At 41.6% G+C, this 17134-nt stretch overlaps 2 protein-coding genes across 4 annotated transcripts; both read right to left on the bottom strand.

Annotated features, from left to right (window-relative positions):
- Positions 1–1627: 1627 nt before the first annotated feature.
- Positions 1628–10555, bottom strand: lats1 (large tumor suppressor kinase 1). 3 transcript variants are annotated; one of them, XM_080048058.1, is made up of 9 exons: positions 10424–10555; positions 9212–9674; positions 7671–7788; positions 6821–7014; positions 5100–6341; positions 3117–3699; positions 2712–2894; positions 2248–2354; positions 1628–2159 (listed from the first exon to the last, which is right to left on the bottom strand). In XM_080048058.1, the coding sequence occupies exons 2-9, from the start codon at positions 9557–9559 to the stop codon at positions 1635–1637; spliced, it is 3300 nt and encodes a 1099-aa protein (XP_079904184.1). In that variant the 5' UTR covers positions 9560–9674; positions 10424–10555; the 3' UTR covers positions 1628–1634. The 3 variants fall into 3 exon arrangements, with proteins under 3 accessions (XP_079904184.1, XP_079904186.1, XP_079904185.1); XM_080048060.1 differs by having other exon boundaries at positions 1628–2120; XM_080048059.1 differs by having other exon boundaries at positions 9212–9671; positions 10424–10521.
- A 741-nt stretch (positions 10556–11296) lies between these two features.
- Positions 11297–16284, bottom strand: nup43 (nucleoporin 43). Its single transcript, XM_080047660.1, has 8 exons — positions 16078–16284; positions 15726–15848; positions 15323–15400; positions 14160–14322; positions 13239–13374; positions 12962–13113; positions 12578–12694; positions 11297–11862 (listed from the first exon to the last, which is right to left on the bottom strand). The coding sequence occupies exons 1-8, from the start codon at positions 16195–16197 to the stop codon at positions 11633–11635; spliced, it is 1119 nt and encodes a 372-aa protein (XP_079903786.1). The 5' UTR covers positions 16198–16284; the 3' UTR covers positions 11297–11632.
- Between the last annotated feature and the right edge of the window lie 850 nt (positions 16285–17134).

Raw genomic sequence — 17134 nt, 5'->3', positions numbered from 1 at the left:
AAATCTAAAATCAGCTGACTATTTACATCGACCGTATACAACTTCATTTATAAATAAAATTTAAGTATAAATTAGAAAAATAAAAACAAAAAAAAACTACTGTAATTCAATCACCTACCTCTACTCTCATTTTAAAATGCCAGTCTGATTATTAAACCCTCTTTATATTTGGTGAAAGATAACAAAACAAAGATAAAAAGAAAAGAAAAAGGCACAGCAAAGAATTAGAGTAATTTATCCCTGCAAACAACACTACATCCCCATTGCAACAGACATTCAAATATAAATTAAGACAATTTTTTCTTCTTTTTTTAACCAAAAACAAATTCCCACACTCAAACAAGCATCTACACTAGCATCACCAGCTTCAGATTCTTTAATAAATTAAGGCTATAAGGGGGTTTTGCGATAAGTTGTCAAAGCACACAGACGTGTTCAGCATTTTCTTACGGCATCACATCTCATTCAGTGTACAGTACCTTTCACACATTAAAGGCGGAATTCAACATTTTAGGATAACACGAATATTTGGTCTATTGCCGAGAGAGAGGAGCAGAATGATGCCACTCTGATGGCTTTACTGTTAATATGGAGCTGGAGCCAGCAGCCGGTTAGCGTAGCTTAACACAAAGACTAGAAACTAGAGCTGCAACGATTAATCGACAAATCGATTATTAATCGATTATTAAAATAATCGCCAACTAATTCGATAATCGATTAATCGTTTCAAGTAATTTTTTAATAAAAAAAATCCGAATTCTCTGATTTCAGCTTCTCATATGTGAATATTTTCTGGTTTCTTTAATCCTATTATGACAGTAAACTGAAATATCTTTGTGTTTTGGACATAAAAATACATTTGAGGAAGTCAACATGGGCTTTGGAAAATGTATATATTTTTTTTTTACCATTTTCTGACATTTTACGGGCCAAAACACGAATCGGTTAATAATCGATTAATCGAGAAAATAATCGATAGATTAATCGATTATCAAAATAATCGTTAGTTGCAGCCCTACTAGAAACAGGGGGAAACAGTTAGCCTTATGCTGTCCAGTGAGGTAACAAAATCTAACAGCCAGCACTTCTAAGGCTCACTACAGCCTTGTTTCCACTGAGCGGTACAGTTCGGTTCGGTACAGTACGGCACAATTATTTGCATTTCCACTGTCAAAAGTTGGGAAGGATATCAACATTTTTTACCATACCAAGCCAGATCTAGGGTTACCGTTCAGTACCAAGCCATAGCGTACCAAACCGAATTGTACTACTCAGAGGAAACGAGGAATAATTAACCGTCTGTTTTACTGTACAAACAATCTCATCTAACTCTCAGCAAGAAAGCAAATGAGCATGTTTTCCTAAAAATTCCAAACTGATCCTTTAACTCGTAGTGTGGACTTCTGGTTTATATTAAAGTCTGTTAGCGTGTTGTAGTGATTTCCGACTACTCCTAACAACATACTTTCCTATGTTTAAGGGTTTAAACTCTGTACCGTATCACTCCCCTTCTCACACACACTCTCTCACACTCTCACACACACACACACACCCCCCCTCACTCTCCACACACACACACACACCCCCCCTCACTCTCCACAAACTCCTGTATGAACAAGCAGTCTCCACCGGCCCTACACATAGACCAGATCTCGGCTCTGATTGGCTGAGCTCTCGGCGGGCTGTTCTTGCTGGCCCGGCCCCTCTGCCTCCCCCCCCTCGTCCCCACTATAAGCCTCGTACTCAATGGGTTTGGGGCAGCTGTACGGGTGGCCGTTGTCGTCGAAGAAGCGCCTGAAGGTGAACTCGTAGAAGGCGTGCTCGGGGTGCTTGCCGTTGCGGAACCAGCCGTTGAGCGTGTCGTTGAGGTTGTCCTCTCCGTCCCCCTCGCTGCTCCACAGTTTGTCGGGGTCCACGGGGTCAAAGTTAGACGTGTCGGTGGAGTGAGCGATGGTGGGCACGTAGGGCGCCGCCGCCTGCTCCCGCAGATCGCTGGAGAAGTCGATGTCTTTAAAGAACGAGTGCGCCTTGATTTCGTCCGTGCCGTTCTTGCCCAGGCGATCCTCAGGCCCGCGGCACAGCTTGACGATGAGGTCGGACGCCTCTGCGCTGAGCTTGGCCTGGGGGGGAATGTGCAGCATGCTCTTCCAGTTTATCACCTGGTGTAGAAAACAGTGGAGACGAGACATTTAGAAGACAATAGAAGTCTGCTGAATGCATTTTAACAGGGAAGGTTGCCGGACATACCTTGAGCTGTGTCTCCAGGGGCGTGGTCGCTAAGAAGGGAGGCTGCCCGACGACCATTTCGTACAAGATCACCCCGACGCTCCACCAATCACAGAGCTGGGTGTAACCTGCAGAGAGGAGGGATGACGTCATAAGTCACACTGCAGCAACAACCTCTAAAAGGAAGGTTTTTTAAGGTTTTTGGACCTGTGGTGTGTTCAATTTTGGTTCAGTTTTCATTTCAAAGTATAATTACAGACCTAGGCAGCATTTTGGTTTAAGATTTGCTCATGAACTTTTTTCAGGCATTTTAAAACACTAACATATGAAAAGTAAACTAGTAGTTGGACTGCATGTGAGCAAGTATTATGATGGTAAAGTTGCCAATGCCAAACACTGCTCTTCATTAGGCAAAGTTACCATACCTCCATATGCTATGCCCATTTTAGTGAAACTCAACAGTAAACATCTGTGCTCCACTGTACCTGTTCGCAGCAGTACTTCTGGCGCTATGTAGTTGGGCGTTCCCACCAGTGAATGAGCCAGACAGCGCTGGTGCTGGCGGGCCTTCCTCCGCTCCAGAGGTTTCAGGCGGTCCGTACAGCGACAGTTTGCTGGGTCTTCCCATTCCTTACTGAAGTCCATGCTGTCCTGTCTCACATGGTCGCCTGGACAACAGACAACACACAGCAATATACGGATCAGCTGTGGGTGGTTGGTACGTTTTAAAACATTTTATATTAGGATCCTTATTAGAATTATGCTGAATTTACCATGTGAGAACCATTGTACTATAGAGGTACATTCATTTTAGATTCATCAAATTGTTGTAGATGAGAGGGTGAATGTAATGAATACATTCTGGATGAATTTGATGGAATGTTACCCACCGCTCTGGTAATACTTGGAGTCGTGCGTCCAGCGGAAGCCCGTGCAGAGGCCAAAGTCGGTGAGCTTGATGTGTCCGTCTCTGTCTATGAGGATGTTGTCTGGCTTGATGTCTCGGTGGATGAAGCCCATCTTGTGAACGCTCTCCACGGCGCAGGTCAGCTCTGCGATGTAGAACTGGGCCAGCTCCTCTTTAAAGAGGCCCAGCCTGATAAGAAGGCTCATCATGTCTCCTCCCGGTATGTACTCCATGACAAAGTACAGGTTGTCTTTGTCTTGAAAGGAGTAGTACAGACGCACCACCCACTCGTTGTCTGCCTCTGCCAGGATGTCCCGCTCTGCTTTAACGTGGGCCACCTGGTTCCTAAGCAACACGTCTTTCTTACGCAGTGTTTTCATGGCGTACAGCGCTCCGGTGTCCTCTTTGCGGGCCAGGCACACCTCGCCGAAGGCCCCGATGCCCAGGGTCTTAATGCGACTGAACATGCATTTGTCCATCTTGGCGCGCTTCAGCCGGATGTAGTTGGACTCCTTCTGGCAGAGCATCATCCGCATCTGCTCCTGAGCCTCTGAAGACAGACCCACCTTAGCACAGGACAGAGGCAAACATGATTTAATGGCCAAAAACATCACTAGGGCAGAGTCTTATGGCCACAGGAGAGAATAAAAATGAGCAAGTTCTTTTTCCAAATGATGCTTTTTGCAAAATGTAGAGAATAAAGACCAAATGCAATGTGGAGAATAAACTCGAAAGTTCAAGACCGCTGTGAAGTTGGAGATTATTTGTAAGATTTGTTGACTTGAACTTCTGCAAAGACGCTTCATTTGGTGTTTTTTTAATAACGTTTTGCTTAAGAGTTATTGATACTGGCAGCTTTACCACAGTCTTTACCTATTGAGTTTATTCTAGCCATTGAATTCCCTCTTTATTCACAAGATTGCATTTCCACTTCATGACACTTTGACTAAATTCTCAAAGTGGATAGTGAAAAAGAATTATCCTCTCCTCTTTTTTTTCTCCTGTGGACCTAAACCTCTTCCGTACAAAATGGCTCAAAAGTCTTGGTTAGATACCAATGGACATTCAACTGAATCAACAAAAAACACTCAAGGACACCAGTGCAAAAATGCATTTAAAATAATCTATAAATAAAAGCATCTTGTACTTCTCTAATATGTTAATCATCGCTTTAGTCCAAAAATAAATATGCACAAGCTGTGACATGATGGGTGAGATGAAGGTCATAGAGTAACATGCGTTTCCAACATGCTTCATGTAGTACATTTACATTACAAAGACCAGGTTCTCAACACAAGCTTACTTGAATAACTGATGTGTGTGTGTGTGTGTGTGTGTGTGTGTGTGTGTGTGTGTGTGTGCGTGTGCGTCTGCGTGTGTGTGTGTACTATTTCTGTACCACAGGACAGCAGCGAGATATCTTTACCTTTTTTAGATCAGCTTTAAGTGACAGCAAGGAGAGAAAAGAAGAGAAAGAACAGCTAAGAAAACAGTAGTAAAAGAACAGCATGAAATAGATACTAGTTATACAGGGATGACAAGACAGTAGAAAAAAGTCTGAAAAGAGTGAAAGGTATTCATTCAAATGGCCAGAGATGTCAATTTAATAAAGAAAATTGAGTCATGACGAAAAATGATTTCAAAGATGGATGAAATATGAACAATTTGAAAAATATTGAGTGGAGAGAGTGTAAATATGTTCGTGCAAGTTCTTGTGGTAAGTGTGTATCAATTTTCTTGTTGAATCCAAATACACTTACACAAAAGTTTTTCACCTTTATTGCGGACACATTTCTTGAAGCATCTATGAAATGTCCATACTGACATGTTTAGCTTGTGTACATTTTTATATAGAAGACACTACATATGTGCTACGCTTATTTCAACACATATTAGCTTTTCTTCTTTTCAAAACTGATAAATAAAGAGTATAAAATAATTAAAAAAAAAGTATTGTTCTTCTCACCCTTTGCATCTCACTCTCCAGCTGCTTCCTCCTGCGGATCCTCATCTGATGGTTCTTTAGGATGTTCTCCACATGTTGCTCCATGAAGAACTTGAAGGCCTGGGGCGAGTAGAGCGCCACTCTGCCAGTCTCGCCCCTCCGCTCCCTGTCTCTCTTGTTACGGCGGACGGGAACCGGCGACGTCGTGATCTGCTTGTTCTCCTTCTCCGTCGCTGCAGTGCATTCTGGGCCTTCGCTCGCCTTGTCCCCACCACCACCTCCACCGTTGTTACTCTCCTCTTCCGCTGCCTCTTCTCTGCCCTGTTTATTGACCCCAGGATCGTATGCGGGGGGGCTGGGACCTGCCTGCTGCTGGAGGAGATGTTTGGGATAGGGCGGGGGCGGCCCTTGGTAGCTGGGGACTTCTGCTGCGACGGGGATGTTCTGTTGAGGTAGCGGAGCAGAGGGTTCTGGGTAAGCGGGTGCGGCTGTAGGCGCTGGTGGAGGGGGCTGCTGCATCCAGGGTGGGTGTGTGGGGGCGACGGCTGTGTGTAACTCTGGTTTCTGGACGCGCATGCTTTTGACTGGCTGCAGTATGGGAGCCTGGGTGATGGCGGTGACCGTGGTGGCAGAAGGCTGGGAGCTGGCCTGGTGTGAGGTTCGGCCGTTGAGCTGGTGGGTGTTGAAGGAGCTGGAGCGGACCGGCATGTTGTTGTTGCTGCTGTGTTGTTGCCATGACGGCGGGGACATGTCCTGGTTGCCGGGCTGCGGGGGAGACAGGTTGTACATGTCCAGGTTGTGACTGTTGCGGTTGGGGACCAATAGGGACTGAGGGATGTTCCCTCCGTTGTTGTAAGAGGGAGAAGAGGCCGGTCTGTCCATCTGCTGGTCTGTGGGGCTGTGTCGGCTGCTCTGGTTGAGTACGGGGTATGGGGGCGGAGGCTGTCTGCTGCCCCCTGACATGTAGTCTGGCTGCTGCTGAGGAGAGTTCTGAGACCAGCCAGAGGGGAAGTTGAACTTGTTTCCCCCACCACCAGAGGGCATTATAATGGGCTGGTGGCCCATGGGCACCGGGCTGATCCCACGCTGGTTCTGAGCTGCTGCATTCTGGTAGCCATCAGGCCATGCCCCCTGGGGTACAGGAGAGATGCGGGGCACCAGGTAATCCATGTTGCCGGAGTAACGCTTGGTCGACGGGTTGCTGTCCCAGGACGGTGCAGGAGCCATGCCACCGCGGTTTGGTGGAGGGGTGACACTGCGCACCTAAGGCAATGGGAAAGTCAAAGTCAAATTTATTGTCAAAATATGTTTCTCTCCGACCCACAGTGCATTCTGTGCAAAGGATAAAAAAGGATAATTGGTGATTTTAAGAGGTAGTGTCAGCAATTCTGGAGAGTGCTTGTTGTTGAAATCAGTGAATATCTCCTCACCTATGTCATATCTCCTGCTACCTGTTCTACAAATATCCAGTTTTAACACACTGCCTTACCTTGTAAACGGGCATGTTAAGACTTTCAGATTTTTTTTACACACAGTACGGACAGGTAGCGGATCGTGAGGACATAGTCACTGATTTTGACAAGAAGTGATTTCGACAACAAGAATCACTGACTCCTTTAAATACTGCAAAAAGTAGGCCAAAACCAAGCAGTATGGAGAGGCTAAAGAAATTGACAATTTACAATATAAATGTCATAATAAGCCATATGTAAAATAGAAAGGAGAAGTAAAGAGATGCAAACCTGAGGTGGCAGTGGAGGGTTGGCTCTCTGGTTGTTAGCAGGGTGACCCTGTGGGAAGGCAGGTGGAGGTCCAGGGCTGTCTGAGCGATACATCATCCCATCCACCATGAGAGGAACGTGTCGAGGAGCCAGAGACTCCTTAGAACCTTTCCAGCTTGGCCTCCTCAGCACAGCCTGCTGGATATGAGAAGATCCTATGGACACAAGAAAATACAACCATGTAAATAACTTCTTTTGTACAAGCAACAGAACAAATACATGACATACCTCACCACAAAACATGTATCTAACCACCTAAAAATAATAATAATGAGCTTGCTTCCTCAAGTCACAAGTCCTTTGATAATTCAATTGCCTATCAAAGTAATCGGAGTGATGGGAAAAGGGGATACAAAAATAATAAATAACATTAAATAAAATAAGACAAACAGTAACAAGTATTAAGATCAATACGTTACAATGCTGTTTAAACGAATAGGAATTATATATCAAAAACTATGAATACCAAAGTTGTATAACATGCTCAGTATTTCCTTACACCGTTTTATTTTTGTATTTTCTTATTATAAACGTTTTCAAAACATATCTGTGGATGCGAACAATAGTTGCCAACATGTTGTAATGCAAGTATTTCCTTGAACGTAGGGTTTCTTTCATTGCGAATGAAAACCGAGAACCTTTCTTCTTCCATCACGGGATGCAGTGACTCATTCTCTTTTTGTGAGCACGTATTGTCATTCCCTCAAGCAAATGCCCCAAATCTGGCCAACAACATCATATTGAATGAACACACCAGGATGGAAAATAAAGGAGGCAAACCAGAACTTGTTCCCAGTGGACAGTCACGTACCTGGGGGTTTCAGACCGCCAGCGTTGGGGTTGGAACCAGACATCTGTTCCCTCATCGAGTCCTGGTAGCTCACCTTACCCATGTAGTCTATAACTGCTCCCACACTGCGACTGTTGCTCTGTATAAAAGCAGAAAAGAAATTTCAACATTTAAAGTTTGGGTAATCAAAACTTGAAGTCGGAAATTAGGGCCTGACCGATTCATCGGCCGACCGATTATCGCATATTTCGGAATTATCGGCATCGGGCCGTTTTTTTGCAGATTTATTTTTTCAAGCAATCATGTGTGAAATGTATTGCTGCCCTGGAGGTAGCCTAAATGAATAGCATTAATGCTATAGCCTATTTACAGCAGCAGCAGGTGTGTTGTAATACATTGGATTAATTTACACTCGACAGTTCCCCCTGCAACCAATAGCAGAGGCATTGGTCATCACTTGACAGTTGATGATAATAATAATTGATAGAATTTATATGGTGCTTTTTTGGAGGTCATTCAAAGACACTTTACATCATAGAGAATCATACATGTAGAAAAAGAAAACAAAATACAGAAAAAATTAAAATAAGGTTTGAATTGGAGTCAGGTGTCATTATGCTTCCTTAACGAGGTGAGTTTTGAGTTGACTTTTGAATGAGTTCATTGAGTCTGAGATGCTGATGTTTGGGGGGAGGGAGTTCCAGAGGGTTGGGTGCAGTAAGATAAAATGCATAATGTCTGAATTTAGACATATTTGTTACACCTTATTTTTTTTAGAAAATGCGTATTGCAATAAAGAAAAAGTTCCTGTACATATTTTCAACAGTAAAAGGTATATATATATTTAAGGGTTCAAAAAAGTACGTTTTCTCAATATATATTTTGGGGATTTATTTATTTTTTATTTTTTTTAAATCGGCCGATTTAATGGTAATCGTAATTTTTCTCTGAAAATAATCGGCATCGGCACTCCAAAATCAATATCGGTCGGGCCCTAGTAAAAATAATGGATTTATTGTTTTTGCAACTAAAAGAAAATTGACAAAATTAACCAACTAACAATAATCTACATTATCAATAACTGTAGTAAATGTCCATTGCCATTTCCTAGATCCCTAATATGACATCTGTAAACTTCTTATTTTGTTCAACCAACAGTCCAAAATCCAAAGACAATTATTTTAGGAAATAGAGAAAAGCAGCAATTTCTTGCATTGCAGAAGCTGGCATCAAATACTGAAGTTCTCTCAATATAAGTAATCAGATACCAAAATAGTCTAACTTGTTTTGACTGATAATGATTGCCATTCCATACCATCCATGTAATGGCTCAAAAAACAAGTGGCAACTGCCACTTGAGAAGCTACTTTTCTATTGTCACCTGCATGAGCTGAGCTCGCCATTCCACTTTGCATTCTTGCCATTTTTCAAATAATTTTCCCATAAACAAAGTGCAACCAAGTGATTATTCTCTATAACAGAGGCATGTTTACAATGAAATTCCTCCACAATCCTTCACAAAAACCGGTTTCTGGGAAAGAAAATAAAATAAACTCCCTCACCTCTTCAAACCCAGCAGACGGAGGTTCATGCGACATGTGTTTGTTGGCGTCAGAGCCTGATGTATTGGTCTCATTGGCGAAAGGCATGAGGGATTTGCGGATCTCCTGTAAGGCCTTATGGTAGGAGTTCTTGGGGTTGCTGCTTCGCCCCTGTTGCCTGGGATCTTCAGGAGGCATTTTCCCCGCTCCGCTAAGGTCCACTTTAGGTGGGTCCGAGGGCTTGGACAGGTTGCGCAGGCTGTTGCGTATTTCCTGCAGCATTTGTTGGCTGTTGCCGCTGTAGTTGCTGGTGGGGAAGGTTTTGGGTCTCATCTGCCTGTATCCTTCGGGTTTCTCCCCTCTCTTCATGTAAGAGCATGTATGGTGACCGTGAAGGGGATGAAGAAGGTGATGTCACCAAGTCCAGAGCTGCAGCAAAAGGGTAGCAGGGCTTTCCAATGTCTGACCTTATGTCTGCATGCTGCTGGAAGACATAAACAAAACCAATGTGAGACAAGCAGGCCAGAGCGAGTGTCAAATGAATTGTAGAAGTCCTATTTAACAAAATACTACTGATACCGAGCTATATTACCAGATACTAACAGATCGGCATAAGCCATATGAATGCATGTTTAGGCAAGACTGTCATGTCTTGCCTATTTCTCGAGTTAATATGATCCTAGATTCCTATATAACTTTGAAAAGTCTGATTTCAGTGTTGTATTATTTCACTTCGACCATTTATAGTTTAATACGATGCAGAAAGTCCATATGAACAGGAACACCTAACAGATAAACATACCATATGGGGATTTATTAATTGGTTAGACAGTCATTTCTGGGAGTTATCATGATCCTATCATTCATTCCTAAATCCGATGTCCAAAGCTCTAAATGCAGAGATTTTAGAAAGAAAATTATTTAACAAAACATAACCATTCCACCTGTTAGCGTCTTTAGCAGCTCGGGCTAACAGAACGATACTTTATCGGTCAATTCTGAAGCGTTTTGTATTGCAAAAAACAATATATGCTAACATTTTTTGTCATCTCCAATACACACGAGTCGTGCGCTTTTTAACTGGGGTTTTCTTAATTTAACTTTGCATACAAATCAAACGGCGCAGCAGCTCCCCCGCGGCCTGCTAGGCTAGCTGCTAGGCTAACTCAACAACAGGTTGCGAACTAGCCGCAAGACAAGTTAGTTAGCTATAAGCCGCTTCTGACAACTTACCAGGGTCTGTAGCGGCCTCGTTTTCCCTATTCGGACAAAATACTATATTTCCTTGAACTACCTCGGTGACAAGGACGTGTTTTTTGACTTATTGCGCCGAGCAGGCTGGTTCCTAGTCGCGTTGAATTCCTGGGATGTCTGAATGACAAGTACAACAGCGACAAGCTAGACACTAGAGGCGTCAAGTGGATTTCACATTTCAAAATAAAATGATTCAAGATTATTATTTTATTTGTCATGTACACAACAATTAGCCTATACGAGTGAGCAGCAGACCTAATGAAGCAGTTGTTGCAATACACTGTTTGAGTCTGAGGCTACATTCGACAATTCAACACAAGGGGAAAAAAACGTATAGAGGACCACACAAGCGAAAATAGACACCACAGACCTAAATTAAGAAACAAAAGAATAGTGCAAAAGCACAGTGCGTATTAAATCCAAAATGTAGAGTAGAAGTAAAGTATAGGTAAGTTAATGTATTTAATTAGTAAAAGGCCGGAAGTACAACTAGGGATTTATTAAAGTTTGGGAAACACGTTAGCCGGATGTGCCTTGATTTTTTTTCTTCATCCTTCACTTCACCTCTGGACCACCTATTAACCTGTTGCTCCTGCACACCACTGGTTTGAACTGGTATAGTAAATATTTAACATGCTGAAGTTCATTTGAACAAAATATGACAATTAGGCGCCGCCTGCCACCTACTATATTTGACAGGTCAAAAGGAAACAAGTTACAGGTATAGAGTTAAAATGACGGATAAAGGGAGTCAGTGCTGGTGTTAAATACTTTCATTAACATATATAGGATATTATCGGCATTGGATTTCTATTATTAAGAAAACTTTCAATGGACTCAAGAGATGTTTTTCTAAAGGCTTTTTATTTATTTCAAAACTATTTTCTAAATCACATCCATACAAAAAAACATGGTTGAGTCGAAATGCCCTCCTTGGGAACGATTTACAACCTTGATCCATGAAGATCACCCACTGCAACAGCAATAGAAATACTCAAACATAGGCTAGTATGCAACATTAGATGACAGACACATTCACAATTTAAGCCAAAATGCCATAAGCATAAAGTTGACCACAGTATTTTGGGCACCCTGCATGAGCAAATGAGAGAATAAAACATCTTTTTGTGACCGAAATTGACATCAAATAAACATATCTTTATCCACGTCTGTGTACCAACAACTATTCTATACTGGGACCTGTCTGTTGACAAAAATGGCCTCTCCATCAGTCCCACAGACTAGACATTGTCCGAGTACGTCCAAACTGTTGACGGACAGCGTTTGGCTGGGCAGCATGTGAGTGGTCTCCAGTCGTCCTTTACTGGAGTCTGCACTGAGCCAGGCACTGATCAGAGACTGGTTCCCTCCAGCCGGCGCCATCGCACTACGGGATATCATGCTGTTGTTCCTGCCACCTGTTAAAAACAATGATAAAAAACACTCCATATTAATATTTTAGAAGAAGAAAACTATGATTTGTTGTACTATTCTAATGTTGGTGTTAGCGAGTCAATATGCCAGCCTTTTAGTTCAGGGTTTCCTGTCACACTCACTGACTCAGTGTTTTCCATGGTTGCTCTGACAACCAAAAGAAAACATCTGGGGCTGAATGACTAATGCATTAAATATATACTAGATATCCTATGATTACTATGTTAGCTATTTGTTATATCATATGAATGTGCTGGTGTCAGTTTAATTTTCTATTTTGGCTGTTTGCTGATACAATGTGGTTACTGGTTTTGGGAGACCAGAGGAAAAATTAAAATACTTAAGTTAAGTACCTCAAAATTACAATATTTAAATAAATGCAATCAATTATATTACACCAATGAATTTCTCAACCTTTTAAACAAAAAATTCAGATCTTACTTTTAACCTGTCTACAATAAATAGCCATGTGCAACTGCAACACCTCAATTTATATTAAAAAAAACTCAGCAACCATCCAAATATGTTAATTGCATTACACACTCTGGCACCAAATCAACAATGCTGCACACCAAGATGCAGCCTGTTTTGGACCTTTTCTTACCAGTCTCCAAAGTACCACACCTGCCTTTTATCACCTAAGTCTCTGTTTTCACCCTGCTAGCTAAACCGAATAGCAGACAGAGTGGTGTGACTCGCCTTGTAAGAAGGAGGGCATGTCTGACTGTGAAGCCGTCTCCCAGTGCAGCAGTGAGCCGTCCTCTGAGCATGTGAACAGGTGATCTGGGTTGGTTGGGTGGAAATGGACCTCCCACACTGTGCAGAAAAATATAAAAATAAAAACGTATTCAGAATCGGCTTTATTACCAGGTACATACATACATCTCACATACAAGGAAGTTGCCGTAGTCAGAAGGTGCACAGTGCACACTATAGACATAGAATTAACATAATCATAGAGCATGTAAGTAAAAGGCAGCTTAAATAATATGAACATAATATTTACAATAAAATATTATAAGAGAGAAATATGTGCGATGGATTGAACATGGTAAATAAAATCTGTCCAGACTTAAGTCTTACTTTCAGCGGAGTGTGCCTCCATGAGTGAGAAGGGTGCGTTGCCTTGTCTCACATCCCAGACACAGAGCATGCCGTCCTGCCCTCCTGTGGCCACAATATGCTGTTGGTTTGGATGTCTGACCACACAGTGCAGAGGGACTCTATCCCCTGACCTGGAAAACACAGATCATTAGAAGTAATTATAATCAAAATAGAAAACGCAATATAAAAAGGGCACAGCAGAAAAATTATAATTTAGAATTTATTTATTTTTTGTTTGTTAGAACTGAGATCTTACAGGGAGAGAATCTGGGATGGCGAGTTGCTCTGTTGTCTCAAATCCCACAGTTTGAGTTGGCCGATAGAGTTCACTGTCAAAATCTCTGTTGTCCTCAGGTATGTCACAGCATGAATTGTGCTGCTGTCCGCATTCTCTAGCAATGGTTAAACAGCACAATAAAAAGTTCAAATTACTTACATTATACTCTTTTCACATGATGCTATCCTATGCTTAGAAATGTTAATTCAGTATGTAGTTTCATTGTGACATAATGGTCTGGCTTAAGGCCAGGACACACCAGTCCGACTACCCGAAAATGGAGACTGCCGATTCAGGGAGCTCCAGTCTTCCCGCTGCGGCCGAAAAAGTGCAAAGAACACACCAAACCGACTGCTGACTTTCCGTACGCTCTGCGCTTGCGCGGGACGTAATGTCTCCATAACAGCAGGCGGCGCTAATCTGTATTGTGGCCCGAAAAAATACGGAAGCCGGAAATGATGGGACGGCTCTCTAGACCATAAACATAGATAGAAATACGTATTTATATTTATGGACCATAAAGAGCACAACTTTTAGCAGAGAGTGTTGAGCATGGTGTCGAGCAGTCAACAAGGGTTGATGCATGTGAGTACTCGCTGAACGAAACAAACAAACACATTAAAACGATGGCTAACTGTTGTTAGCTGTTTGTGCTACCCGCCTCACTTCCGGGCTTCACTGATTCGCTAGCCCTCCACAAATCAAATTGCTCCAACTGAAAGACTGCCCGCCGCCGATTGAACATGTTCAATCGGCTCAAAAGAAGCCCGACGACATCTACGACGACCGATTTCACGGCACACACCAAACAGATTTGTGTCCCCGCCCCCTCCCGACTCTACGACGGCGATTATCGGACCGGTGTGTCCTGGCCTTTAAGCAGCAGCATCTGAATCTCACCTATGACTCTGACCACTCCCTCCTGGTCGGCTCTGAAGACGATGATTCTTCCATCTTCCCCAACTGTGACGATCTCAGGACTGCTGCACACCACACCAGTACATGGAGCGTTGTCACATGGGTAACGATGCGCTCTCTCCCAGCGCTGAGAAACTGATATCGTCTGCAGTTAAGAGACAGAAGATACAGAAAAATAGAGTACGTTATCCACTTTGTCCAATATTCGCTGCCTTGAACTACACTCCTGGTCTGTTGATTTGACTTCAGTCAAATTATCTTGTTATCTTGCTTTACAAAATCAGTGAATATCTCCTCACGATCCACTTCCTGTCCGTACTTTGTGTGTTCTGAAGTAAAATCTGATGTTATCACTAGAGCTGTCAAATTAACGCGTTAATTTCGATTAATTAATCACAGAAAAATGAACGTGATTAAAAAAATTAACGCAGATTAATCGCACTTCTATAATGCCCTTTGACCCTGTGCAAAAGTGATGCGCAGCTGCACCTGTAGCTTAAACGGGTAAAAGGGAGAAAAGTAAAGAGAGAAGCTTGTTTGTTTTGAGAAAATTTGGCGCTAGTTCCTAATTTTATTTCATGTAAAACCTGGCTGAGGGGAGGAGACAGAAGTTACGAGAGACGGAGAGCGAGAGAGAGAGAGAGAGAGAGAGAGAGAGAGAAACAAACTGTTGTAGGCTATACAGCTGTTTATAAACAGGCATAAAAGTGTCATAAAAGTATGTGATTAATTTCGATTAATTAATCACAGAGCCTGTAATTAATTAGATTAATTTTTTTAATCACTTGACAGCCCTAGTTATTACACAGCCTGGGCTCTGTAAATTAGTATGTAAACAAAGGGGCCCCATAGGAAGCAATATAACTGTTTACAGAATTTAGGCTGTCTCATAACTGGATTTTTTTCCAGTGCCCACACAGCACGTAGAGGTAGCGGATTTTGGGGAGATATTCACAGACTAGCTCAGGTCAATGTTTATCCGGTGAGGGTTAAAGTATAATATTTTGTACACTGATTTATTCATGTTTGTAACAAACCCATGGAGTGTGCCATGTGAAGCACAGAGTAAGCTTATCCCTGGATTTGGATAAGTTCATTGTATGTGAATCGTGTATCTGAAAATACACAACGCTACTAATGTGTACCTGACTGTTTTGGTGGTGGCGGAAGATGGTGACTGCTCCTGTTGATGACGTGGTGACTATTCTTTCTTGGTCCAAAAACTGTATAAAAAACAAACAAGTACAGAGGAGAAATGAGTCATTTGACATATCTGTCTTTATTATGTTCATCACACTAGGATCCTGTTGTCCTAGATCATCAGTGTAAAATATTGTGCGTTGTAGTTACTCTCTGCAGTTACTCGTTGTAGTTACTCTATCAATAATACATTTTCTCAGTTTTTATTTAAAATGAAGACTTCTTCATTCTGTCTGCAAAACACAGTTTGATAAAGGATGCAAACACTTCACACCACCATTACGTTTCCTTCGCTTTAGGACCAATTATAAGCTGAATCAGGAGCATGTATTACAATGAGTGTCTTACTTGCAGGTCCAGAACGTCTCCATCGTGCTTGTGTTCACATAACAGCTGTGGCTCTCCTTCAAAGCCATCGTCCACGTCTGAACTTCCAGTATTCCCAATGGACCAAAAGGAAATCTTGTTGTCCTGTGATAGACAAACATTGGGGCTGTAATGTATGTAATATACTGTATATATTTTAAACTTGTTAATGCAGTGGTAGCCTACACGCCGAAATGACATAATAACATGTATTAGGTTGTGGTTTGACAGTCGCCAACGTATACGTCCAAAAATGAGCAAAATTACATCCAATATAGATTTTTTTTTATGAATTTTAGCAATAAAAAAGAACATCAATTGACAACTTGCCAACCTCGTTATCCCACGAGCCAGTCGCAAAGATATCTGGCTGCTGTAAAGACGAATACGATACTGGTCGCCATCTGGTTTTACTGATTTTCTGTGACACGTACTTCGCATTTATACCCTCCATTGGAACTAATAACAGCCTCAGCCACTTTTAAATGATGAGAACTAAATAGCCTGTGTTAGCTTAGCAAAAATATACGCGCCTGCTAGTTTGTACGTAACTACGGTGGCTCAGTAACGCCAAAAAAGAATCATACGACTTTCCCCCCTCACGTTTACTACAATATGGAGGACCGCAGTTGAGAACATTATACGTAACGTAGGCATAATGAATGATAATAAAATAGCCTACATCAAATAATATTTTTCCATCCAATTTTTTACCGAATCACCTGTTTTATCCATATCCTTATAGGCCTATATTTTGGTTCCCCTGTCATTTATTTGTTTGCATTTATTTATGTTTTATGTCTGATTTTACTTTTTACATTTCTTTATGCATTTTTGCCTCACAATGCAAGTAAGATGTCTGTCATTCAAAGTGTAATACATTTCTGATTGAATTTAATAGCACAAAAGTTGTGTGATAGTTTGACCTTAATCGCCCACTGTAGTTACGTAAAGTGTATCAGACATGTATACTTTGGCTAAGCTAAAACCAGCAATAATATTTATTCATTTTCAGTTTTTAAGGATGACCGCATTTAATGGTAAATTACTTAATTTATTGCTTATTTCCTCATTAAAATTGCATCATGTCAGCCATTGTCCTCCATACTTACAATGAATTAACGGCTACATTAATTTTCAAATTTATTTTTCTTGCATTAAATGGCACAATTTGAGTCGTTTCTTTTTCTTTCTTTTTTTCTTCTTTAAAAAAAATATTTCCATTACATTCCTCTATATTTGTCATGTTTAAACGCTAAAAATGTTTTAATTACATTTTAGTTTTATTTAATTAATTTCTTGAGTAATTCACTTATTTCTTTATACATTTTTTAAGATATATATTTTTTGGGCATTTTTATGCTTTATTGATAGTGTAGAGACAGAGTTGA

Source organism: Ammodytes marinus, assembly GCF_949987685.1.
Source record: "Ammodytes marinus genome assembly, chromosome: 19".
In the NCBI taxonomy this organism is placed as follows: domain Eukaryota; kingdom Metazoa; phylum Chordata; class Actinopteri; order Uranoscopiformes; family Ammodytidae; genus Ammodytes; species Ammodytes marinus.
This window is presented reverse-complemented; position numbering and strand designations above follow the sequence as displayed.